General features: G+C 42.5%; 1 protein-coding gene across 2 annotated transcripts; it reads right to left on the bottom strand.

Annotated features, from left to right (window-relative positions):
• Window positions 1-1,614: 1,614 nt before the first annotated feature.
• LOC121544806 (leucine-rich repeat and immunoglobulin-like domain-containing nogo receptor-interacting protein 2) lies at window positions 1,615-25,310 on the bottom strand. Of its 2 annotated transcripts, none has more exons than XM_041854964.2 (2): window positions 24,698-25,310; window positions 1,615-4,884 (listed from the first exon to the last, which is right to left on the bottom strand). In XM_041854964.2, exon 2 carries the CDS (start codon window positions 4,811-4,813, stop codon window positions 2,978-2,980), a length of 1,836 nt encoding a protein of 611 aa, XP_041710898.1. In that variant the 5' UTR covers window positions 4,814-4,884; window positions 24,698-25,310; the 3' UTR covers window positions 1,615-2,977. The 2 variants fall into 2 exon arrangements, with proteins under 2 accessions (XP_041710898.1, XP_041710899.1); XM_041854965.2 differs by lacking the exon at window positions 24,698-25,310 and adding an exon at window positions 24,273-24,398.
• Window positions 25,311-25,357: the final 47 nt, after the last annotated feature.

Here is a 25,357-nt window from a genome sequence, read left to right as displayed (position 1 = left end):
ATTCAACAAAAGTGGGACAATAGCTAGGGCTTGAAATGACTGAAATTATTTCTAAATATAGTAACAATCAAATTATAAAACACTTTTTCTTATAACTAAATAACTACTTAGTGACAGTACAATTCACCAATATTGGCACTATTTGAGTGGCACAGAGACACCATTCAAATGTGTGCAGACTCGTTACTACTTCAGCTTTAAGGACTAAGTGATTTATTCCATCTGTGACCAAGAGAAAGTGGTATTGTTTCAATTCTATGAAATTATGTAGTATTTTTTTCATGTTGAGAGCTCTAAATCCAGTTGAGAATATCACAGTGAGATGAAACCACAATGGCCGGATCCGCTAGACTGTTACCGTTCATATGTGTCTCACAGGCTGGGCTCACTCGGTCTTCACTAGTTACCACAGCCATAAACCCTGCCTATTTCTACAATGTATCTTCTTAAAATGTGATTTGAACCCTAACCTTAACCACACTGCCTAACCCAAGCCTTAAATTAAGACCAAAAAGCAACAACAAAATAATCATTAATTTTTACAACACGTCACTCCCTATACAAATGTAGGCTGTGAAACCTGACACTTTCCATACAGCTCCACTAAGAGAGTGAACGGGGAGAGAGGACAGATGGGGCTTTCTGGCATTATAAGGCACAGGACCCTAAGGCGTTCACAGAGTGCTTTGTACACACAAATGTCAGTCAGAACCGGCCCAGAAGCGCTCAAAATCTAAGAGGTTAATTAACAGAATGGATGCCATTAGTGTTGTAGGTGATATTATTTGGTCTGGCTCTTTATAAAAAAGCTTTAAGAAGTGGTTTTGGAATGTTTCCCTGCAGTATTTTCGATTTAATTTCACTGCAGGCACAATATGCTCGCTATAATCCATGTAGATACACCAAGTTTAATCAAAGGCATAAAATAAAACTAATAACTATGTTTCCTCTCCAGATAGCAAAGCACACTTAGCACCAATCATTAAAGCACTGATTACCAAATCCTCTTCATCTAGTGAAATGGCCTACGGAAACGAGACAGCAATATTATCCATGTGGTATTTCTTTCTCCCCATTGTTTACTGGAGCCCTCTTTCTTTCCCAAGCTTTGGAGAAACCACTGTAACAAAAGTGATAAAAGCCCCTCGGTGGGACTTTGATCTTGTCTTGTTGAATATTCCCTGTGTGCAGACTCCAAAGATATCATTACTTTGAACCATTAACGTGATAGCATCAAGTGCACCCTTCACAGATCTCTGTAAAGAGAAGGGTGCTGAATGAAGACATCAGGAGCAGCTACATTTCTCTGATGTTCAGGAGGAGAGATTCAGGCTTGTCGGGTATAGTAGGTGTGGTTTAAGAAGAGTGTTGAACTTAACATCTGGTGGGAAATGAAAATATTCCCATTTGTCACCTTTCCTTGGCCTGCGTCATAGGATACAACCAATCTATATTCTTGCTACAACACACCATGTTGGTTTCTAGTTCACATTTAGCTAAGGAGTCTGCACATCTGTGGTTTGCTATTACAAAGGTTTGGGACATCAAGTAAAATTTACTGATATGACATTGGAAATGACAAAATGACCACATAAAGCTGTATGATTACGATTTATTTCCGTTTGAAAATATACCCATAAATTTATCATATGAAAACATTTATACAACCTTTAACATTGTATCACAACTGGATCACACATGTTGACACGCACATCCCTGCATTTACAAAGTTGCCCTTAATACATCCTTTAATATATATCTTTTTTTACAGTTAAAACATTTCAACAAAAACACCACAACTTTCAAATGTCATCAATTAAATACCCAGAAACCCCTTTTAGCCGAAGGGAGGCTTCCGGACATGCCAGCTTGAAGCATTGGGATACTAAAATTAGAGGGGATACAATTACAACCCATAACTCAACAGGGCTGAGATTTGTCCTGTTCCAAGGGGGACATTGGTCAGTAAATCTTTGCTATTGTGTCTAGTCTAGTCACTGACCATTTCTTTTATGTTACATCAGGGGAATTTGCTGGCAGGAAAATCTGCCATTGTTTTATAAGGTAATAAAAGGGGATTTAACATACAATTTTTATCGTCTGTGGTCTTTTTCCAAGCAATAACCAACATTTTCAGCTGCTACTATTTCTTCAGCAAGAAGTTGTCTTGTGTTTTTCTAGTGCTTTGAGCTGAGATCCCACTTGAAGTTGTAAATATCGTGTGTATAAATGTTCCTTGAGTTGAAGCTTGATTTGCTAAAATCCCTCTATGCCTATCTTGAGGTGGTACGAAGGGAAACAGTGACCTAGTTGAAAATATATGCAACAGGTCTCTTGGATATTGTTTGGAGTGATTTGCATGTGCTTACAAACATACGTTCTTTTACTGAACAGTGACAATACTGTTGTTACAATGAATGAACGAATACAAAGGCAGGTAAAACAACTTTGGACCCTATTATCCTTGATGATTACCCTGTCACACAACGAAGGCTGTACACATACACGCACGCACACACTCACACCTGCAGCTCAGATGGGTATTAGACATAATATACTCCAGACATGGCAGAGCAATGATAGCTCCACTGTCATCTCAACTTATCCCCTGTCACTCCCAGAGACTTCCTTTCTCATCTTGGTGTCATGGCGAGTCTACAACATCATTAGTCATCACATCACCAACTAGCACATGCCCAGCGGTGTATCACTGCATCATTCTCATATTGATATGTGGATTATATAGTATTATATCCAGTGTATTGTATGATAACATCATATATAAACACGTCCACAGTATCATCGATAACTTTTCTATCAACATGTCCACTGAATCACTAGATCATCTTCATATCAACACCACTATATCGGTACATCACTTCCATTTTCACGACTCCACTGTATCAAAGAAACATTTGCAAAAGATATGCACTGTATTTTGTTTGTTACTATCATATGAGTTGGTCCGTTTGTAAAATTAAATCATTTTCATGTTGACTCGTCTGGGCCCGCTTGTCTCAGTTGCCTCCGCTGCTGTCCCGTTCGATTTACGGGGAACGTACTCGATGTCAAAGTTGCTCTTGTGCCTTCCCTTCCCACGACTCCATGCAAACAGGAGCAGGAAACAGAAGATGACCACGCCCAGGAAGGACAGGCAGCCCATTGCTGTGGAGATGATGATGGTCTTCAGGTCTATGGGGTTTGTCATATTGTACAGGACGGTCCCGTTGGCCCAGGTCCCGTTGGAGTCTGCCAGGAGTCCGATCTTGTTGTCGTAGAGTGATCTGTCGCTGATGCCCAGACTCTTCACCGCCAGTGAGGCCGACAGGCTGGCGTTGCCCGCCGCGTTGCTGGCCACACACAGGTACACGCCGCTATCGTGCAGCTCCGCAGCTTTGATCTCCAGGGTTCCGTCGGTATGGACCGTCACCCTACCGGTGCTCTTGGCTGTGACATACCGTCTGTGTGGCGTCACCCAGGCCATGGAGGGCCGAGGAGCCCCGTCTGCAATGCAGTTGAGCCGGACAGGCTTCCCCTCGTCTGCCAGCAGCAGCTGGGTGGTGTTGGGCCCAATCCGGGGCTTGGTGCAGATCACATACCGTGTCACCAGCGGCTCCTTGAGGTCCAGCAGGGGTTTCCCACGGAGGCGCTCAGGGGCACTGCACTCGGGCTGGGGGTCAGGGAGCTGCAGCAAGGGTGGCTTCCGGCCACTCAGTAGCCATAGGAGCCGGCAGTCGCACACCAGAGGGTTCCCCCCCATGAGCAGCGTCTGCAAGCTGTCAGGGGACTTGAACACAGCTCGCTCCACAGAGTCCAGCTGGTTGTGGGACACGTCCAACATACGCAGTGCTGGGAGGCCCAGGAAGGCCAGGGGTTCAATGTAAACCAGCTGAGCCCCTCGCAGGTGCAACTCCTGCAGTCGCGGAAGCTGGTCTAGCACCCCTTGCTGGATGTGCTGGATGTGGCAGAAGGACAGGTTGAGGTGCGTGAGGTAGGGCAGGTTGCGTAGAGCAGGGCCGGGGAAGGAAGACAGGTTGGTATTGGTGACAGAGAGCGTGGTGAGGTTGAGGCCGTGTAGTGACAGAGCGGGTAAGACTTCCAACCAGGGCCAGTAGTCGATCTCCAGGTGGCGAAGGCGGGGAAGTCTCTTGAAGGAATAGGGCTTCATGGTGCTGATGCCCAGGTGGCGCAGGCGGAGCTCCACCAGGCTGTGCAGGTGCCCCAGGGCGTCGGTGGGCACCACAGTCAGGTTGCAGCGCTCCAGGGTGAGGCTCTGTAGGCCCAGCAGGCCGGTGAAGGCCCTCTGGGAGATGAACACCAGCTCATTGTCGCCTACCTCCAGGGACATCAGCCTCCGAAGGTCCTGGAAGCCGTGGTCCAGCAGCACCACTAGACGGTTGTGGCTGAGGTCCAGACTAGTGAGGTTGGCCAGGCCTGAGAGCACGCCGGCAGGAACCAGCTGGAGGAGGTTGCTGTGGAAGTTCAGCGAGCGTAGGGAGAGCTGAAATTTGAAGGAGCCCGGTTCGACCACGCCAATCTGGTTATCGCTGAGGTCCAGATCCTCCAGCTGTAGGAAGGAGGAGAAGTTGTCTGGGGTGATGCTCCGCAGCTTGTTCTTGCTCAGGTTCAGAAGCCGGGTCTCGATGGGGATGCCCTCAGGGATGGTGGACAGGCGCTTGCGGTGGCAGCTGACTGACTTGCTCTGGGCGGAGCAGTCGCAGCGGGCGGGGCAGCCCAGGGCGCAGCTAGCCAGCAGGAGCAGCAGAGCCCCACCCAGTAGAGGGTGGCAGTGGTAAAGGGCGGAGCGCCACATGACTTTTACCCACACTGTCCTCTGTTACGGCACAGCTTCGTATCCATGCAGACCACCATCACTGTATAGCCCTGCAACACAAAAACACACACAGGGAGGAGCGCATTAGAATACCTAACATGAATTATCCTGCAAAATAGCAGTTTGTTATACAAAGCTTTACTGCCAACAAAGCTTTGCCCTGCTGCTATCTTTCCCCCACCTTGCATCACTCTGTTTTCCATTTCTTGCTCTCTCTCCGTCCTTTATCACCCTTTCTTTCCCATCACACTATCAACACTTTTCTTCCTTTATCAGCAGTATTTTTGTCTGCCAAAATGAAGTAAACTGAAATTTAAATCAAATCAAACTTAATTTAAATTGCATTGACACACAGCAATACACTTTACGGAAAATGGGCAATAATATTCAGCTGCAACAGAGTGGGACAGCTGATGCAAAACGTAAATACTGATCAATGTGTAAGCACAAAAGGTTGAAAGGGTATCTGGCGTGTTAAAAAACAAGGAGCAAGTTGTTCCAAGGTTTGTGGCCAGGACTGACCCTGGTCATATCATAGAGACTAGGCAGAAACCATTTTGGATGCAAGGAGGTGGGAGACGGGAGTTAAACCAGGGGCAACTCTGTTCCCCCAGGAGCCGCACCTTTAAATAGAGAAGGATGGGGAAGAAAACCCCTCCAATAGACAACAGGTTGTTGGCATAGCAGATGGTCTGAGACGTTTACCTGAATGCATCTGTTAAGTATTCTATTAACCTTGCCTATTATGGCTCATACTCTGGTTATTCTGTCCTGTTACAATTTTTTTTTAAAGAATAAAGCATAGGCGATATAGCAAAGCACTGTAAAGCAGTTTAGGACTGGTAGCAGCACACTCATTGCAAACAAGCACAAAACACTGCAGAGGTGAGCAGTTGGTAAGCACAAAGAGAGACATACGTGTATAAGCTGAGGTGAGTGACACAATCAGTAAATAGATGGGGTGAGTACGCACGCACACACACAGCCCTCTCCCCGACTGACCAGCTGCACTTGTTTCTCTCTCTCTCTCTCTCTCTCTCTCTCTCTCTCTCTCTCTCTCTCTCTCTCTCTCTCTCTCTCTCTCTCTCTCTCTCTCTCTCTCTCTCTCTCTCTCTCTCTCTCTCTCTCTCTCTCTCTCTCTCTCTCTCTCTCTCTCTCTCTCTCTCTCTCTCTCTCTCTCTCTCTCTCTCTCTCTCTCTCTCTCTCTCTCTCTCTCTCTCTCTCTCTCTCTCTCTCTCTCTCTCTCTCTCTCTCTCTCTCTCTCTCTCTCTCTCTCTCTCTCTCTCTCTCTCTCTCTCTCTCTCTCTCTCTCTCTCTCTCTCTCTCTCTCTCTCGTCTCTCTCTCTCTCTCTCTCTCTCTCTCATGACTCTCTCTCATCTCATCTGCTCAATATCTCTCTCTCTCTCTCTCTCTTTTTTTTAAATAGAAGCCCTTTTTTTATATTATCGAGGTCTGCACATGGAGTGAAAACATGAATTGAATATATTTGAAATCGTTGCTTCATTAACTTGCAAGCATCAAGTTTACAGCGTCTCGAAACTGTCAGCCTGCCTGGCTATTTGTCGAGCTATCTGATTGCCTATCCATCTACTGGTCTCTGGGTATCCATCTGCCTTTCTTCAAGTCTGTCTGGGTCTTCTTATCGGTCTGCCTTTACCAATCGGATACCTGTCTGTCTGTCTGTCTCTCTGTCTGTCGGTCTCTCTCTCTTGAGTCTGTGTGTGTGTCTGTTTGTGTGCCAATTAGTATTTCCGACAATCTGTCAGTGAGTCTAAGTCTGTCTCTGTATCTGTCCATCTACCTGTCTCTATCAGTTTATTAAGTTACCTGTCTATCCGTCTCTCTGCTGGTGTATCTATTGGTCTGTACAGTATGTCTTGTCAATTAGTCAGTCTTTCTAACAGGATGCCAATGTGCTTGGTCTGGTCTGGCACATCCGGACTCCCTTGGAGCTGTGCCATATTTTTAGAGGCCTTTGTTGGACAGTGGAAAACATCCCTTAGAAGGCTGGGTAAGAAGAGAAGGGTTAGGAGTCATTCAGAAGGGCACACCTACAGGGTATAGAGCTTTTTCGGATTATGTTTAGAATTGGATTAGAGACGCAGTGAAACTGTAGAAAATCTGAAAGGCGAATGAGAGCCTAGGGGAGACGCATGAGTCACGGTGGGAGAGAGAGAGAGAGAGAGAGAGAGAGAGAGAGAGAGAAATGCAGACAAAGATAAACAGGAAATATGTAAAGAAATGAAGGCAGAGCAAAGCCTGTGCTAGATTGGATGAAAGCCTAATTTTCTTGCTGAATTCATTGTAGTTTTATAATGTGATTTATTCCAGCAGAGACTATTAAACTCTGAATTATATTACACTATATATACAAAAGTATATGGACAACCCTTCAAATTAGTGGATTTGACTATTTCAGCCAAACCCTGTGCTGACAGGTGCACACAGTCATGCAATCTCAATAGACAAACATTGGCAGTAGAATGGCCTTACTGAAGAGCTCAGTGACTTTCAACGTGGCACCGTCATAGGATGCCACCTTTCCAACAAGTCAGTTCATCAAAGTTCTGCCCTGCTAGAGCTGCCCCGGTCCACTGTAAGTGCTGTTATTGTGAAGTGGAAACGTCTAGGAGCAACAACGGCTCAGCCGCGAAGTGGTAGGCCACACAAGCTCACAGAACGGGACCGCCGAGTCCTGAAGCAGGTAGCGCGTATAAACCGCCTGTCCTCAGTTGCAACACTCACTACCGAGTTCCAAACTGCCTCTGGAAGCAATGTCAGCACAATAACTGTTCATCGTGAGCGTCATGAAATGGGTTTCCATGGCCGAGCAGCCGCACCCAAGCCTAAGATCACCATGCGCAATGCCAAGCGTCGTCTGGAGTGGTGTAAAGCTCGCCACCATTGGACTCTGCAGCAGTGGAAACGCGTTCTCTGGAGTGATGAGTCACGCTTCACCATCTGGCAGTCTGAGGGACGAATCTGGGTTTGGCGGATGCCAGGAGAACGTTACCTGCCCCAATGCATAGTGCCAACTGTAAAGTTTGGTAGAGGAGGAATAATTGTCTGGGGCTGTTTTTCATGGTTCGGGCTAGGTCCCTTAGTTCCAGTGAAGGGAAATCTTAACGCTACAGCATACAATGACATTCTAGACGATTCTGTGCTTCCAACTTTGTGTCAACAGTTTGGGGAAGGCCCTTTCCTGTTTCAGCATGACAATGCCCCCGTGCACAAAGCGTGGTCCATACAGAAATGGTTTGTCGAGATCGGTGTGGAAGAACTTGACTGGCCTGCACAGAGCCCTGACCTCAACCCCATCGAACACCTTTGGGATGAATTGGAACGCCGACTGCGAGCCAGGCCTAATCGCCCAACATCAATGCCCGACTTCACTAATGCTCGTGGCTGAATTGAAGCAAGTCCCCTCAGCAATGTTCCAACATCTAGTGGAAAGCCTTCCCAGAAGAGTGGTGGCTGTTATAGCATCAAAGGGGGGACCAACTCCATATTAATGCCCATGATTTTGGAATGAAATGTTCGAGGAGCAGGTGTCCACATACCTTTGGTCATGTAAAGTATATGAGTGCACACTCACTGACTGTGTTATTGTTCAGAGAGACAAATCATGCCCACTTAGTTTAATCTTACATTTGTATTTGTTTCAATGTTCATACAAGCCATATACGACATACTCTCAGAACTTCATCTCCATTTTCTGTAGTCAACTATCCATATCCACTCAATTCCAGATCAGTTACATGACCAGCCAATTAGTGTTTTTTCTTCTTCATTTCTGACACAAGTGCACAATGCATGAGAGCACAGGGAGACCCAATTAGTTCATTAGAATGAATGTTCACCAGCCATGCTTAATTATTGATTTACAAGTAATTATTTTGGAGATTATTATTCATTTTATTGATGTGCCTGGGACTTGCTGGAGCAATTCAGTGGTGGAAAAAGTACCTAATTGTCATACTTGAGTAAAAGTAAAGATACCTTAATAGAAAATGACTCAAGTAAAAGCCTCCCAGTAAAGTCCTACTTGAGTAAAAGTCTAAAAGTATTTGGTTTTAAATATACTTAAGTATTAAAAGTAAATGTAATTGCTCAAATATACTTAAGTATCAAAAGTAAAAGTATAAATCATTTCCAATTCCTTATATTAAGATAACCAGACGGCACCATTTTCTTGTTTTGTTTAATTTACGGATAGCCAGGGGCACGCTCCAACACTCAGATATAATTTACAAATGAAGCATGTGTTTAGTGAGTCCGCCAGATCAGAGGCAGTAGGGATGACCGGGATGTTCTTTTGATAACTGTGTGAATTAAACAATTTTCATGTCCTGCTAAGCATTCAAAATGTAATGAGTACTTTTAGGTTTCAGGGAAAATTTAGTAAAAAGTACATCATTTTCTTTAAGAATGTAGTGAAGTAAAAGTAAAAGTTGTCAAAAATAGAAATAGTAAAGTACAGATACCCCAAAAAACTACTTAAGTAGTACTTTCAAGTATTTTTACTTACAGTGAGGGAAATAAGTATTTGATCCCCTGCTGATTTTGTACGTTTGCCCACTGACAAAGAAATGATCAGTCTATAATTTTAATGGTAGGTTTATTTGAACAGTGAGAGACAGAATAACAACAAACAAATCCAGAAAAACGCATGTCAAAAATTTTATAAATTGATTTGCATTTTAATGAGGGAAATAAGTATTTGACCCCCTCTCAATCAGAAAGATTTCTGGCTCCCAGGTGTCTTTTATACAGGTAATGAGCTGAGATTAGGAGCACACTCTTAAAGGGAGTGCTCCTAATCTCAGCTTGTTACCTGTATAAAAGACACCTGTCCACAGAAGCAATCAATCAATCAGATTCCAAGCTCTCCACCATGGCCAAGACCAAAGAGCTCTCCAAGGATGTCAGGGACAAGATTGTAGACCTACACAAGGCTGGAATGGGCTACAAGACAATCGCCAAGCAGCTTGGTGAGAAGGTGACAACAGTTGGTGCGATTATTCGCAAATGGAAGAAACACAAAATAACTGTCAAATCTCCCTCGGCCTGGGGCTCCATGCAAGATCTCACCTCGTGGAGTTGCAATGATCATGAGAACGGTGAGGAATCAGCCCAGAACTACACGGGAGGACCATAGTCACCAAGAAAACAATTGGTAAACACACTACGCCGTGAAGGACTGAAATCCTGCAGCGCCCACAAGGTCCCCCTCTTGGGTGAGAACCTCCTTCCCTCAGCCAGGGCATTGAAAATGGGTCGTGGATGGGTATTCCAGCATGACAATGACCCAAAACACACGGCCAAGGCAACAAAGGAGTGGCTCAAGAAGAAGCACATTAAGGTCCTGGAGTGGCCTAGCCAGTCTCCAGACCTTAATCCCATAGAAAATCTGTGGAGGGAGCTGAAGGTTTGAGTTGCCAAACGTCAGCCTCGAAACCTTAATGACTTGGAGAAGATCTGCAAAGAGGAGTGGAACAAAATCCCTCCTGAGATGTGTGCAAACCTGGTGGCCAACTACAAGAAATGTCTGACCTCTGTGATTGCCAACAAGGGTTTTGCCACCAAGTACTAAGTAATGTTTTGCAGAGGGGTCAAATACTTATTTCCCTCATTAAAACGCAAATCAATTTATAACATTTTTGACATGCGTTTTTCTGGATTTTTTTGTTGTTATTCTGTCTCTCACTGTTCAAATAAACCTACCATTAAAATTATAGACTGATCATGTCTTTGTCAGTGGGCAAACGTACAAAATCAGCAGGGGATCAAATACTTATTTCCCTCACTGTAAGTACTTTACACCACTGATCCCATTGAATGATGTCATATTGCTAAGTCTATCTTTGATACTAGTATTATGGACTGAAGTGTGGTGCCTTGAGTAATGCATTTTAGTTTATCATCTATTAATTTATTCTACCCACCCTCTCATTTATGTAAATACATGTTGTCACAAACATTGGGAGTATCACATTCTCTATGTACAGGTGCATTTACATTACATTTTACATTTTAGTCATTTAGCAGACGCTCTTATCCAGCGATTTACAGTTAGTGAGTGCATACATTATTAATTGTATTTTTATTTTTTATTTTTCATACTGGCCCCCAGTGGGAATCGAACCCACAACCCTGGCGTTGCAAACGCCATGCTCTACCAACTGAGCTACATCCCTGCCGGCCATTCCCTCCCCTACCCTGGACGACGCTAGGCCAATTGTGCGCCGCCCCATGGGTCTCCCGGTCGCGGCCGGCTACGACAGAGCCTGGATTCGAACCAGGATCTCTAGTGGCACAGCTAGCACTGCGATGCAGTGCCTTAGACCACTGCGCCACTCGGGAGTCCTATGCACTGCTTTGTTGAAGTTCCAAAAACTGAGGTCCAAAGTGTATATCTAGTCTCAACTGTAGCTTTCATATTTGGTTACCCCTGGCTTTTGCTATAATTTTTTTAACATTTGTCCCAAACAATTGTTGTGGCCATGTACTGCAGAGCACACAATATTTATGCAATAGTCCTGTCTCTGAATGTTAAGTTAAGCCCAATGGTTCCATTTAGTTAATATCCTACCATAATAGTGGCATGAATAATGAGATTATTGCACATGAGAGAGTTCACATGTATGCATTTTAGCGCAGCGACGTGAGCACAACCCATAACATGTTCTGCATGATAACACACATTTGCCTGGCTGACTTGGAGTGAGACATCATTGGGCTAGACATAATAATTGCTAGATAGACATAATATTTTGTACTCACCTACTGTAGAATAGATTGAACAGATGTGTGTGCAGAATAACTGCACACGTTTACTTACCAATTACTGAGTATTTAGATAGGTAATTTAACAACTGTTTATAAGACTGGTCTGCAATATAGTGGAACCTATTATCCATGCACTGAGTATACAAAACATTTCCATGACATAGACTGACCAGGTGAATCCAGGTGAAAGCTATGAACCCTTATTGATGTCACTTGGTAAATCCACTTCAATCAGTGTAGATGAACGGGAGGAGACAGGATAAAGAAGGATTTTTAAGCCTTGAGACAATTGAGACATGGATTGTGTATATGTGCCATTCAGAGGGTGAATGGGCCAGACAAAAGATTTAAGTGCCTTTGAACAGGGTATGGTAGTAGGTGCCAGGCGCACTTGTTTGTGTCAAGAACTGCAACACTGCTGGGTTTTTCACGCTCAACAGTTTCCTGTGTGTATCAAGAATGGTCCACCACCCAAAGATCCAACAACTTGACACAACTGTGGGAAGCATTGGGGTCAACATGTGCAGCATCCCTGTGGAACGCTTTCAACACCTTGTAGAGTCCATGCCTTGACGAATCGAGGGCAAAAGGGGGGGTGGGAGGTGTTCCTAATGTTTGGTATACTCAGTGTATATTCTGCAGAGGCAATGCAAGCATAAAAACCCTGACTTATCCAGTATATATAGGTACTTTGCTTGTGTACATAAGAGACAACATTTCAGGCATACTGTAATTTTTGCTTCGGAAATTGCAAACATCAATTTAAATGTCCTGCAGAGTGCAAAATCACGTAACTAAACAAAAAGAAGAACAACCTATACTATGGAACAAAGATAAATTATATAAAGAATGATAGTAAAAAGCTCTGGAGTACTTTAAATGAAATTCTAGGCAAGAACGCAAACTCGGCTCCATCCTTCATTGAGGCAGATGGCTTGTTCATAACAAAACCCTTTGATATTGCCAACCACTTTAATAACTTTTTTGTTGACAAGATTAGCAAACTGACATGCAAACAACAAATGCTGAGCCTTCATATTCATGCATAATAGACCAAATAATGAAAGACAAGCACTGTAGTTGAGTTCCACAAAGTGGGTGTGGAAGAGGTGAATTTTTTTTGCTATCTATAAATAAGGACAAACCACCTGGTACTGACAAACTGGATGGTAAATTGCTGAGGTTGTTAGCGGAGTACATTGTGACTCCTGTTTGCCACATCTTCAATTTAAGCCTAAAATATGGTGTGTGCCCTCAGACATGGAGGGAAGCAAAGATCTTTCCACTACCCAAGAATAGCAGAGCATGTTTCATGTGGACCCCAGGAAGCTGATGTTTGCAGCGGCTAATGGGGATCCTAATAAATACCAAATGTCATCCCGGTTATCATAACGCTGCTGAGATTTTACAGTTGATCTGTACGCTTCTGTGCTAATTAGTGCTTGTGCATTTTGAACAATTAAACAGCTCCTTTCTGCAACACTGGACCTGCCTGCTCTCAAGCATTGTGGTGTAGAACAATCAACTCAACAACCTCTCTCTCTCCTACAGCATTGTGGATTATACAATGTCTGTTGCAGGCAGTTTACAATGGGTGAATAAGGGTTTTGAGCAAATTGACTTAAAAGGGAACTTCATGCTCAAAAGCAATGCATTACACAGACATAAGCACTGCAAAATATTCACAAGTGCTCAGGGATGCTTAGTCTACCAGTACATGTTGACATGGGGTATACTGTGACATAACCTATTACCTGACGCAAGTAATTATGTCATGCAGTAGATCATACAGGGAGCTTGCATGATAGGTTTGCTATTTGTATTCTCTTCCATGGTGTGTCAACTGGCATTACATTTTCCCACCAATCTTGTCCGGATGTTCTGTTGAATGGCAGATTTTTTTTCTTTTGTAAATCAAGTGTGACTTGAAGGACACTGCGTATTAGGTTTCGCTCTAATTTTAGTCTCAGAAGGTAGAACTCATCCATTTTTCATGGCGTAAACCGCTACTGTTTCATAGAGCCCACTTTCTTTCTAACCCACTTGAGGCTCTTCTTAAAATAAAACGTCACACCAAAAGTTTTACCACCTTTCTATATAAAACAACACAAGAGTATTGATTCATACACTGTTAACAGAGCTAAGTAGCATGCAACATCACTTATAATGGATTTAAAAGTCCTAACATGATGGTTAGGTTATGAATATTGCCATTTGCAGCCCGAAACAGCAGTGAAATGTGGTAATGATATTTTGCCTCAAAGGCTTTGTGTCTGTAACTGTCAACATAAACTGACACTGAAAGATGACAGAAAGGGACCATTTCAAAGGTTAAGTGTTAACTTACATATATCCAGAGGCTATAAAAAATAAAACAACTCTTTAAAGTGCACTCTCTCCTTGTTGTCAACATTTTTATGGTTCCCACAAAGCTCTGGGGATACATTTGTAATGCCAGCGTAGAAGGATGTTGCAGTTATGTGGTGCCATATACCATATTGATCCAAAATATTGACCACCCAAGTTCTGGGTTATGAGATTCAACAGTAGATCTCAGAGTAAATGAGAACAAGGGAACCTTGCCGGAGCCGTAAAACAGCGGGAAATATATCATGGCTTGTTCATCCAATATTCATTGTTCCAACTCCTCATGCAAGATGCCTGGCTGTGAATGTCTTGAGTGCAGTGATTCCACGAATCAAGCTATATTTGTTGAACAAAATATGACTCTCTCTGATGGTGAATGTAGATTTAATGAATCTATGAATGAATAAATAATTACTTCCATTAATTTATTATTCCATTTAGCCTATTTTATTGTCACGAAGGCTTGAAAAAGCAATTCCAGCACACTGGCATTCTTGCATGCCATCCATGTAAAATCCATGGATATTCATCTTTTGATCAAAATGTTGGAATGAGATTCATTGAAGTTCCAACGCAGCTGTTTTTATCTCAATATTAAATCATTTCTGGGTAACAATGAAATACCTTATTGTGATTGTTTTGAATCAAAACGGTCAAAAATAAACAAAAATAGCTTAGCAAAGAACAATTTATCAAGCAGGAATTGTTTTAGGACTGTCTGGGAGTGGTCTGAGTGGGGAGAGGAAAACTGAAAACTAGCGGTTATTGGCAGAGAGGTTTGGAACTCTCTTTTTTATTGGTCTATTAACTAGTTTACCGCCTGGCGATGTCACCAGGCAGGCCAAAACTCCATCCCACTAAAACAGGCTGATATTTCAGGCAGTCTTTTCAAACAACTCTTACACTAAAAAGGCATTATCATTTTCACAGTGTTATTCCAATCTCATAGTGTGGAAATATATATAAAAACACACCTGAAATAACTACAGAAGATGCTGACAACCCTCCTTTGAATTGTCACAATGGCTGCCAGATAACAACAGGAAGTCCTTTGGAGCGACTGGCCCTGCTTCCCGGCATGCTCTTGTTTTATTCCTGAAGAGCCAGTTAGCGTCCCCTCCTCTTCCATCAGACTCATGCCGAGGGATTAAGCAGTCCTCACTGGCACTGAATCATATCGAAGGATTAGCACTCTCCCGTCACCAAATCATACCAAGGGATTAGCAGTTTGTACTGTTAGTCACAGAATTTCTCCCGACCGGCTTCCATTATTCTCTTCCATCATTCTCTCCACTCCACATTGACATGGAGAGTGGAGAAAGACCACTGCTTCTGTCATTTCTCTGTCACTGCTTGGCAGGTAATACACAACTTTAAGATAAATGCTTCAGTTCCACTTCACTTGAAGTGGATGAATGCCCACAATATTATATTGTATGCCCTGTAAAGCTGTTATGTCATTTGGCACTATGATTTAGCCCTACTGTATGTTATCGGCCTACAGGTGTGACTGATGTAAAACTGAAGCAAGACGTTTAAACACTATTGTGCCAACCTGAATCGTAACAGTTCCGGCTCAGATCTGTTCTTTTCATACTGTCCTTTCTAGTATGGTTTCATAAACTATTACTGCATCCGACTGTCACTGTAAATTTGTTCCTTAAGGTAAAGAAAAAGCACCAATTACCACTGATCCAGATTTCCACCAACAAGACAGAAAACAAGCCTTGATTCACTGTGCCTGAAAAATAACTGTTTGGTTTACAGTGAGTGCGCTGTCTATGTTTCAGTTACTGTAATATAATCAAATTACTATGCCTCGCTGCTTGCCAAATATATATGGTATTCACAAGATGTAGATTTGCATTGTAAATAGGATGAATAAAAATATAATAAGCATCCACTATGGTAGCCATCTTGCTCGCTATATACAGTATTTGTGGTCATTTTATTTTATTTCACCTTTATTTCACCTTTATTTAACCAGGTAATCCAGTGCCTAATTAGTTCATCCCGATTATATTTTGGTACACAGAAAATTAAGTAATGTAGATTATTATTTAAAAAGTTGACTAGGGCCTGTTATGAGTTCTAGCACATTGGTCTTCTTTTGCAATGACAGTCATCTCACTCTCCACAGAATCGTGTTTAATGGGAATGATCTAAGAATGAGCCATTGAAAATGTTAAGAGGTGTGAAAAAGGGATTGAGACGTGGCAGGCACAGTTGTTATATGACACCAGCTGCCACGACCATCATCTGTCATCTATTATGTAATTATTATGACCGTGTTATGTGGGCTTTATGACCCACAAATAAAGTGTTTTGATACATTCAAATAAAGCGTTCTCTTTTTCCTTTCTGTCTTTTTTTGTAAACCACTACCACCCCCAAGTTAAGTGTAATTTACAAGTAAATTGAACTATCCCTTTGAGGGTATGCTGGGCACTAGAAACCTTTTGATTGGGGAAAAGTCACACATAACACTGCAGTGGATACATATCAGATGCAGGTATGCTAATTAATCCCCAAAGCAGCTGACAATCCCAGTGACAAGGAATGCTAACACATGTCCCAAGATTAGGGAAAAGTAACACACTTGCAACACTCCCTCTTCAAATTCTCACTGTCCCACCAGTGGCTTTCAGCTCACTCGTTCATTACTGCAATGCAATGCTCATAAATATTTGTTCTGCCAAAACTCAGTCTCCAAACATTCTCCCAGTACTTGCTTGTTAAATACTCACTTTCCACAGATTTACTCTACCCCACACTGTCCCCAAAGCTTGTGCTCTCTCCCAACAGTAACTCTGAATTCAGTCAACACTCCCAACACTTCACTTTCTCATTATTCTGTCCTCGTATCTCTCTCTGGCATGCCATGGACCCGAATATTACCTCAGATGAATGAGCTTGGAGAATAATGAGAAACATTGAATATTTATTCTGTTTGCAGAGAGTTTGGGGAAAACCTCTTTAGAGCAGCACCTACACTACCAGTCAAAAGTTTGGACACACCTACTCATTCAAGGGTTTTTCTTTATTTTTACATTGTAGAATAATAGTGAAGACATCAAAACTATGAAATAACACATATGGAATCATGTAGTAACCGAAAAAGTTTAAACAAATCAAAATATATTTTATATTTGAGATTCTTCAAATAGCCACCCTTTGCCTTGATGACAGCTTTGCACATTATTGGCATTATCTCAACCAGCTTCATGAGGTAGTCACCTGGAATGCATTTCAATTAACAGGTGTGCCTTAAAATGTAATTTGTGGAATTTCTTTCCTTCTTAATGCGTTTCAGCCAATCAGTTGTGTTGTGACAAGGTAGGGGGTTATACAGAAAATAGCCCTATTTGGTAAAAGACCAAGTCCATATTACGGCAAGAACAGCTCAAAGATAAACGACAGTCCATCATTACTTTAAGACATGAAGGTCAGTCAATACGGAAAATTTGAACGTTTCTTCAAGTGCAGTCGTAAAAACCATCAAGAGCTATGATGAAACTGGCTCTTATGAGGACCGCCACAGGAATGGAAGACCCAGAGTTACCTCTGCTGCAGAGCATAAGTTAATTAGAGTTACCAGCCTCAGAAATTGCAGCCCAAATAAATTATTCACAGAGTTCAATTAACACGTAACAGACACATCTCAACATCAACTGTTCAGAGGGGACTGTGTGAATCAGGCCTTCATGGTCGAATTGCTGCAAAGAAACCACTACTAAAGGACACTAATAAGAAGAGACCTGCTTGGGCCAAGAAACACAAGCAATGGACATTAGACCGGTGGAAATGTGTCCTTTGGTCTGGAGTCCAAATTTGAGATTTTTGGTTCCAACCACTGTGTCTTTGTGAGACGCGGTGTGGGTGAACGGATGATCTCCGCATGTGTAGTTCCCACCGTAAAGCATGGAGGAGGAGGTGTTATGGTGTGGGGGTGCTTTGCTGGTGACACGGTCTGTGATTTATTTAGAATTCAAGGCACACTTAACCAGCATGGCTACCATATTTGTTTTATCAACAGGACAATGACCCAACACACCTCCAGGCTGTGTAAGGGCTATTTTACAAAGAAGGAGAGTGATGGAGTGCTGCATCAGATGACCTGGCCTCCACAATCCCCCAACCTCAACCCAATTGAGATGTTTTGGGATGAGTCGGACAAAAAGCAGCCAACAAGTGCTCAGCATATGTGGGAACTCTTTCAAGACTGTTGGAAAAGCATTCCAGGTGAAGCTGTTTGAGAGAATGCCAAGTGTGTGCAAAGCTGTCATCAAGGCAAATGGTTGCTATTTGAAGAATCTCAAATATAAAATATATTTTGATTTGTTTAACACTTATTTGGTTACTACATGATTCCATATGTGTTCTTTCGTAGTTTTGATGTCTTCACTATTACTCTACAATGTAGAAAATAGTAAAAATAAAGAAAAACCCTTGAATGAGTAGGTGGGTCCAAACTTTTGACTGGTACTGTACATAACAGTAAATGGTGGTGATGTGCAACAGGGACCTTGCCTCTGGGCAAAAAGTGGTTGAGTCAAATTTGTTTCCTTGTTATTACAACTTACTTTATAAACCTAATCGCATTGGATCAACGTAGCTGGTTCAGTGAATTTACGTGGAGTTTGTGTCATTTTTATATCAACAACAAGTCAACAATAGGATTTCAAGGGTTGGTTTATAATGTATTCATCTTTACATACAGGTGGTTGAAAGAAACGTGTCAACAGAAATTATTTCATGATATGGCCCTTGGATCAAATAAACAGCAAGTAAAATGAAATAGGTCACAGCGATTATAGGGCATGTAAAGTCTCTGGTACAGACTAGTGTCGTCATTCTTTAAAAAACCACTGAAGCTGCAGCTTTGCCTGTCATCCAACCACACAGCCCACGGCAAGGACTGTGCTCTTGGACTTCAGGTCAGGCCAGGCCAGTGAGTTCGCCCAACAAATGCTGTTGAGTAAAACTCGCAAGCTATGAAGGGCAAATCTTTATTTGAAATGTAGGCTATTGTAGGCTATTGCCTGTAGCGCTGTCATGAATGGCATAATGCCTGTCATACTATTGCCAAACAAGCACTTGGTATGTATGCTACCACCACAGCACAGCAGGTAAATTCTATTGGCACTGCAGTTAGCATCCCGCCTCGGGAATTTAATGTTGCCGGTTGGGTAACCAACAACCTACATAATATTATTATTATATTATATTATATTATTATATAATTTGCTTCTATATGAAGTTGAATAACAACCTACAGAACAGTCTGTATAGCTAACTCTGTCTTTCCTTGCCAAGCCATGCATGCATGTTACTTAGGCGTGACAGTGAACAAATATGGCTGGGAGGAGTTGGCCAAAGCACAAACAGATCTGGACCACCATGCTATAAAGGAATGGCCTCAAGTTGAAGTTGAAATTTTCCTAGAACCTGGGAAATGATGAGCCTGTGGAAGCACCCTCCAGAAAGTACAGTGCCTTCAGAAAGTATTCACACCCCTTGAGATTTTTTGTCACTGGCCTACACACAATATCCCATAATGTCAAAGTGGAATTATGTTTTTGGAAATGTTTTACAAATTAATTAAAAATGAAAAGCTGAAATGTCTTGAGTCATTAAGTATTCAAACCCTTTGTTAGGGCAAGCCTAAATAAGTTCAGCAGTAAAAAATGTGGTTAACAAGTCATATAATAAGATGCATGGACATAATTATTTAATGACTACCTCATCTCTATACACATACAATTATCTATAAGGTCCCTCAGTCGAGCAGTGAATTTCAAACACAGATTCAACCACGAAGGCCAGTGAAGTTTTCCAATGCCTCGCAAAGAAGGGCATCTATTGATAGATGGGTAAACATTTAAACATACAACACTGAGTTCTGAGTTCCATTCTTCATTATTTTCAAGCATAGTGCTGGCTGCATCATGTTATGGGTATGCTTGTAATCGTTAAGGACTGGGGAGTTTTTCAGGATAAAAAATAAACAGAATGGAGCTAAGCACAGGCAAAACCATAGAGAAAAACCTGGTTCAGTCTGCTTTCCAACAGACACTGGGAGATAAATTCACGTTTCAGCAGGACAATAACCTAAAACACAAGGCCAAATATACACTGGAGTTGTTTACCAAGAAGACAGTGACTGTTCCTGAGTGGCCGAGTTACAGTTTTGACTTAAAATCTCCTTGAAAAACTATGGCAAGACCTGAAAATGGTTGTCTAGCAATGATCATCAACCAATTTGACAGAGCTTGAAGAATTCTGAAAATAATAATGGGCAAATGTTGCACAATCCAGGTGTGGATAGCTCTTACAGACTTACCCAGCAAGACTCACATCTGTAATCACTGCCAAAGGTGATTCTAACATGTACTGACTCAGGGTTGAATACTTATATCAAGATATATTAGTGCTACATTTTTCATACAGTGCAGACGGGAAGTGTTCAGACCCCTTCCTTTTTCCACATTTTGTTACGTTACAGCCTTTTTCTAAAATGGATAATACAAAAAAATCCTCATCAATCTACACACAATACCCCATAATGACAAAGTGAAAACAGGTTTTTTCTTTTTTTCCCATAAGTATTCAGACCCTTTGCTATGAGACTCGAAATTGAGCTCGGGTGCATCCTGTTTCCATTGATCATCCTTGAGATGTTTCTACAACTTCATTTGAGTCCACCTGTGGTAAATTCAATTGATTGGACATGATTTGGAAAGGCACACACCTGTCTATATGAAAAAGGTCCCACAGTTGACAGTGCATGTCAGAGCAAAAACCAAGCCATGAGGTTGAAGGAATTGTCCGTAAAGCTCAGAGACAGGATTGTGCCGAGGCTCAGATCTGGGGAAGGGTACCAAAAAATATATGCAGCATTGAAGGTCCTCAAGAACACAGTAGCCTCCACCATTCTTAAATGGAAGAAGTTTGGAACCACCAAGACCCTTCCTAGAGCTGGCCACCCGGCCAAACTGAGCAATCGGGGGAGAAGGGCCTTGGTCAGAGAGGTGGCCAAGAACCTGATGGTCACTCTGACAGAGCTCCAGATGTTAGAATAAGGCAATAACGTAACAAAATGTGGAAAAAGTCAAGGGGTCTGAATTCTTTCCGAAGGCACTGTATATATACAGTACCAGTCAAAAGATTGGACACACCAACTCAATCAAGGGTTTTTCTTTATTTTTACTATTTTCTACATTTATAGAATAATAGTGAAGACATCAAAACTATGAAATAACACATATGGAATCATGTAGTAACCAAAAAAGTGTTAAACAAATCAAAATATATTTTATATTCTTCAAGTAGCCACCCTTTGCCTTGATGACAGCTTTGCACACTCTTGGCATTCTTTCAACCAGCTTCACCTGGAATGCTTTTCCAACAGTCTTGAAGGAGTTCACACATATGCTGAGCACTTGTTGGCTGCTTTTCCTTCACTCTGCGGTCAGACTCATCCCAAACCATTTCAATTTGGTTGAGGTCGGGGGATTGTGGAGGCCAGGTCGTCTGATGCAGCACTCCATCACTCTCCTTCTTGGTCAACAGCCTGGAGTGTGTGTTGGGTCATTGTCCTGTTGAAAAACAAACGATAGTCCCACTAAGCCCAAACCAGATGGGATGGCGTATCGCTGCAGAATGCTGTGGTAGCCATGCTGGTTAAGTGTGCCTTGAATTCTAAATAAATCACTGACAGTGTCACCAGCAAAGCACCACCACACCATAACACCTCCAAATCCATGCTTCACGGTGGGAACTACACATGCGGAGATCATCCGTTCACCTACTCTGCATCTCACAAAGACACGGCGGTTGGACTCATCAGACCAAAGGACCGATTTCCACCAGTCTAATGTCCATTGCTTGTGTTTCTTGGCCAAAGCAAGTCTTCTTCTTCTTGGTGTCCTTTAGTAGTGGTTTCTTTGCAGCAATTCGACCAGTAAGGCCTGATTCACGCAGTCTCCTCTGAACAGTTGAGATGTGTCTGTTACTTGAACTCTGTGAAGCATTTATTTGGGCTGCAATCTGAGGCTGGTAACTTTAATTAACTTATCCTCTGTAGCAGAGGTAAATCTGGGTCTTCCTTTCCTGTGGCGGTCCTCATGACAGCCAGTTTCATCATTGCGCTTGATGGTTTTTGCGACTGCACTTGAAGAAACTTTAAAAGTTCTTGAAATCTTCCAGATTGACTGACCTTCATGTCTTAAGTAATGATGGACTGTTGTTTCTCTTTGCTTATTTGAGCTGTTCTTGCCATAATATGGACTTGGTCTTTTACCGAATAGGGCTATCTGTATACCTCCCCTACCTTGTCACAACTTAACTGATTGGCTGAAACGCATTAAGAAGGAAAGAAATTCCACAAATTAACTTTTAACAAGGCACACCTGTTAATTGAAATGCATTCCAGGTGACTACCTCATGAAGCTGGTTGAGAGAATGCCAAGAGTGTGCAAAGCTGTCATCAAGGCAAAGGGTGGCTACTTTGAAGAATCTCAAATATAAAATATATTTTGATTTCTTTAACACTTTTTTGGTTACTACATGATTCCATATGTGTTATTCCATAGTTTTGATGTCTTCACTATTATTCTACAATGTAAAAATAAAGAAAAACCCTTGAATGAGTAGGTATGTCCAAACCTTTGACTGGTACTGTATTTTGACTGGTACTGTATTTTTTTAAAATATTTTTTTTTACAAATGTTAGAATTTGTCTTCCACTTTGACAGAGTATTTTGTGTAGATTAAATAACAATTAAATCCATTTTAATCCCACTTTGTAAAGTCAAGGGGTATGAATACTTTCTGAAGGCACACTGTATGTCACTTCATGAGCTCTTATACGATACTGTAGTTCACTGGAAAGTATCTTCCAGATTCATTTGTGTGTGTGTGTTTCAGGGTGGGTATTCTGTACCAATTCAGGTTTCATGGCAGTCCAACTGATGTCTGGTACCTGCCGGCGAGAGACAAAATAGGCCCTTCGTGCGTACAAGTATGGCCTTGCTCTTGTAAATTATCTGCACAAAAGTGTTTCTGAGTCAAACTATTTACCGCTGACAGGAGAACCTTGAGTTTGTTGAAACGAACGCCTACGGAAGACTACATCTGCAATTCTAATTATCCCAGACTAAGGACACTACAGAGAAGCCTCGTCTCCCTGTCAGAACTACAAACCCAGTCGCCAATAACAACCAAACACCCCAGCTTGCCGCAGAGTAAGATGAGTGCCACAACTACTCCAGAGAACTGTGCTACGTAGCACGCCATCCATATTCAGTGTACGAGATAGGGAAATGCTTGTGTGTTGACTGTTATCAGTATTCTCATCGATCTGCCACTCCCTTGAATACAGCTCATATCCTTTCTCTGATGTGGCTGTAGACCTTTCTCAAAACAAATCCTTGTGAACTGCATCCCTTGAATAAAATGGCTGCAAAGAGAGGAGCAAGAAAACAATGAGATTACAATATGGACCCCCCATCCCCCCCTCACAAGAGTTCTGTGCTCTGCTCCTCTCCTTCTCAGGGGAGCAAACACACCCCTGACAGGTTGCCATGGTAACACCTCACATACACTCACATCCTTGCGCGGGCACTGCCTCTTTACTGGAAACTGGGCTCCTCTCCCCCTCCATTAGCAGCTCCAGCAGACAGACAGAATAGACAGACAGCAGGTCCAGGCTGGAGACCTCTTCAGTAGCATAGTGCATTTATAATTCAGATGTACTCCTCATGTTGAAGGTCATGGGAGATATGTGTGGATAAAGTTATGGGTTTCGCGAGCACTTATCCGCATGAAGGGCTACATCCACGATATCTTACCTTATCCACAAGCTTTCAAAAGTGCACTCATCCACTTGGATGAAATACATACCCTCAGCTCACCTCGTCAGTACAGCTCAATAGATAAATGACAAGTCCCTCATCTATAAGTCTCATCCATCCAGTTCACCTCTTCTGCAGTTCTCATCCATGACGTATGTTTCATCATGTATCTCAACAATGCAGTACATATCTACATACGTCATCCCTGTTCCATTAATCCCATCCAGTTAATCTCATCCTCAATATACTTTTCATCCACATACCTCATCCATGCTGTAAACCTCATCCACAGACCTCATTCATGTCGTCAACCTCATCCACAGACTTCATCCATTAATTTCATCCATACACTTTATCTTCAGTTGTATCCCCACTATCAAACTCATATACACTCTGATTACCACAGTTACATATCCACAAAACTCACCTCATTCACAGAGCTATCCGCTCAGTCAACCTCCTCCACACTCCCCTCATCCACTGATAATCTCACACAGCCTCCACCTCATCGACTAATTTCAATTCACCCAGACAGTTCCCTCTCGCCCCTATATCGCTCATCCACAACAGAATAGGACTACGCCTTTTCAGGGGGGTTTTCAACAAGATAATTATGAAATCTCTTACTCTCGCTCTCCCCTGAAAAAGTACCTATACAGTATGCGCAAGAGAAGACAGACTTTGAAGAAAGGGTCACGCCAGTGAAATCTTCCCTGTGTTAGAAATGTCAGTTACAGATTTGAAACACGTGCAGTTGGTAGGAATTCTCCCCTCTGGAAAATAAAATAAATGTCCTTAATAATATAGCATATTCTCAGTGACAGCTATAGTTTGAGGTGTCTCGGTTCTTACCTTTAAATGCTGCTCCTCATTTCAAAATCCATATTCCAGATTAGCTCACTGAGGAGGCATGCAGCCAAGCTGACACTTACACACAACCTAACGCACACACACAGCCTCTGAGTGCCCGTTCAATCCTCTTTGTGTGTCCCTTCCACTCTCCCCTTCATGGGAACAATATCCTTTTATCTCTCTCTCTCTTTGATTACTGCGCATTTCATCCCCACGTTCGCACTCCTTCTGCCTCCCACTGTTCTAACGAGGCATCTCGAAAGCCCTGTATGACACTGGACCAGGCAGGCGAATCTGGGGGGGATCAACTGAGATGAGGCAAAGAGAGGCTCTTCAATGGTGTGAGCTCCTTCGTCGAGAAGCAGTAGCGGTTCAGTTATCCCCCTCGCTCTACTGATCCTCCCCCCTCTACTCTTGCACATCACCTGTGAGCAGCCTTACCTACGCGCTCTGAATGGGTGAAGAAAAACCTACAGTCGGGCTTTTACTCCTCCCCCCTCTCTTACATAGCCTCTCTCCCTCTTAGCTTATCTCTGACATCTGCTCAAACAGGATTTTTTACTCCTCTATCCCTTTCACCCATTACCATATTGCTCTCTTACATTCAATTTCTCTCTTTCTTTCCTATTTTCTCTGACATCCTCCTCTAACGATACCACC

Source organism: Coregonus clupeaformis, chromosome 29, assembly GCF_020615455.1.
Source record: "Coregonus clupeaformis isolate EN_2021a chromosome 29, ASM2061545v1, whole genome shotgun sequence".
Lineage (NCBI taxonomy): Eukaryota > Metazoa > Chordata > Actinopteri > Salmoniformes > Salmonidae > Coregonus > Coregonus clupeaformis.
The sequence above is the reverse complement of the archived record's forward strand: the minus strand, read 5'-3'. Positions and strand labels throughout refer to the sequence as shown.

Excerpts from the sequence above, each read along its gene's own strand:
- LOC121544806 (XM_041854964.2), bottom strand. The coding sequence starts at position 4,813 with ATGTGGCGCTCCGCCCTTTACCACTGCCACCCTCTACTGGGTGGGGCT.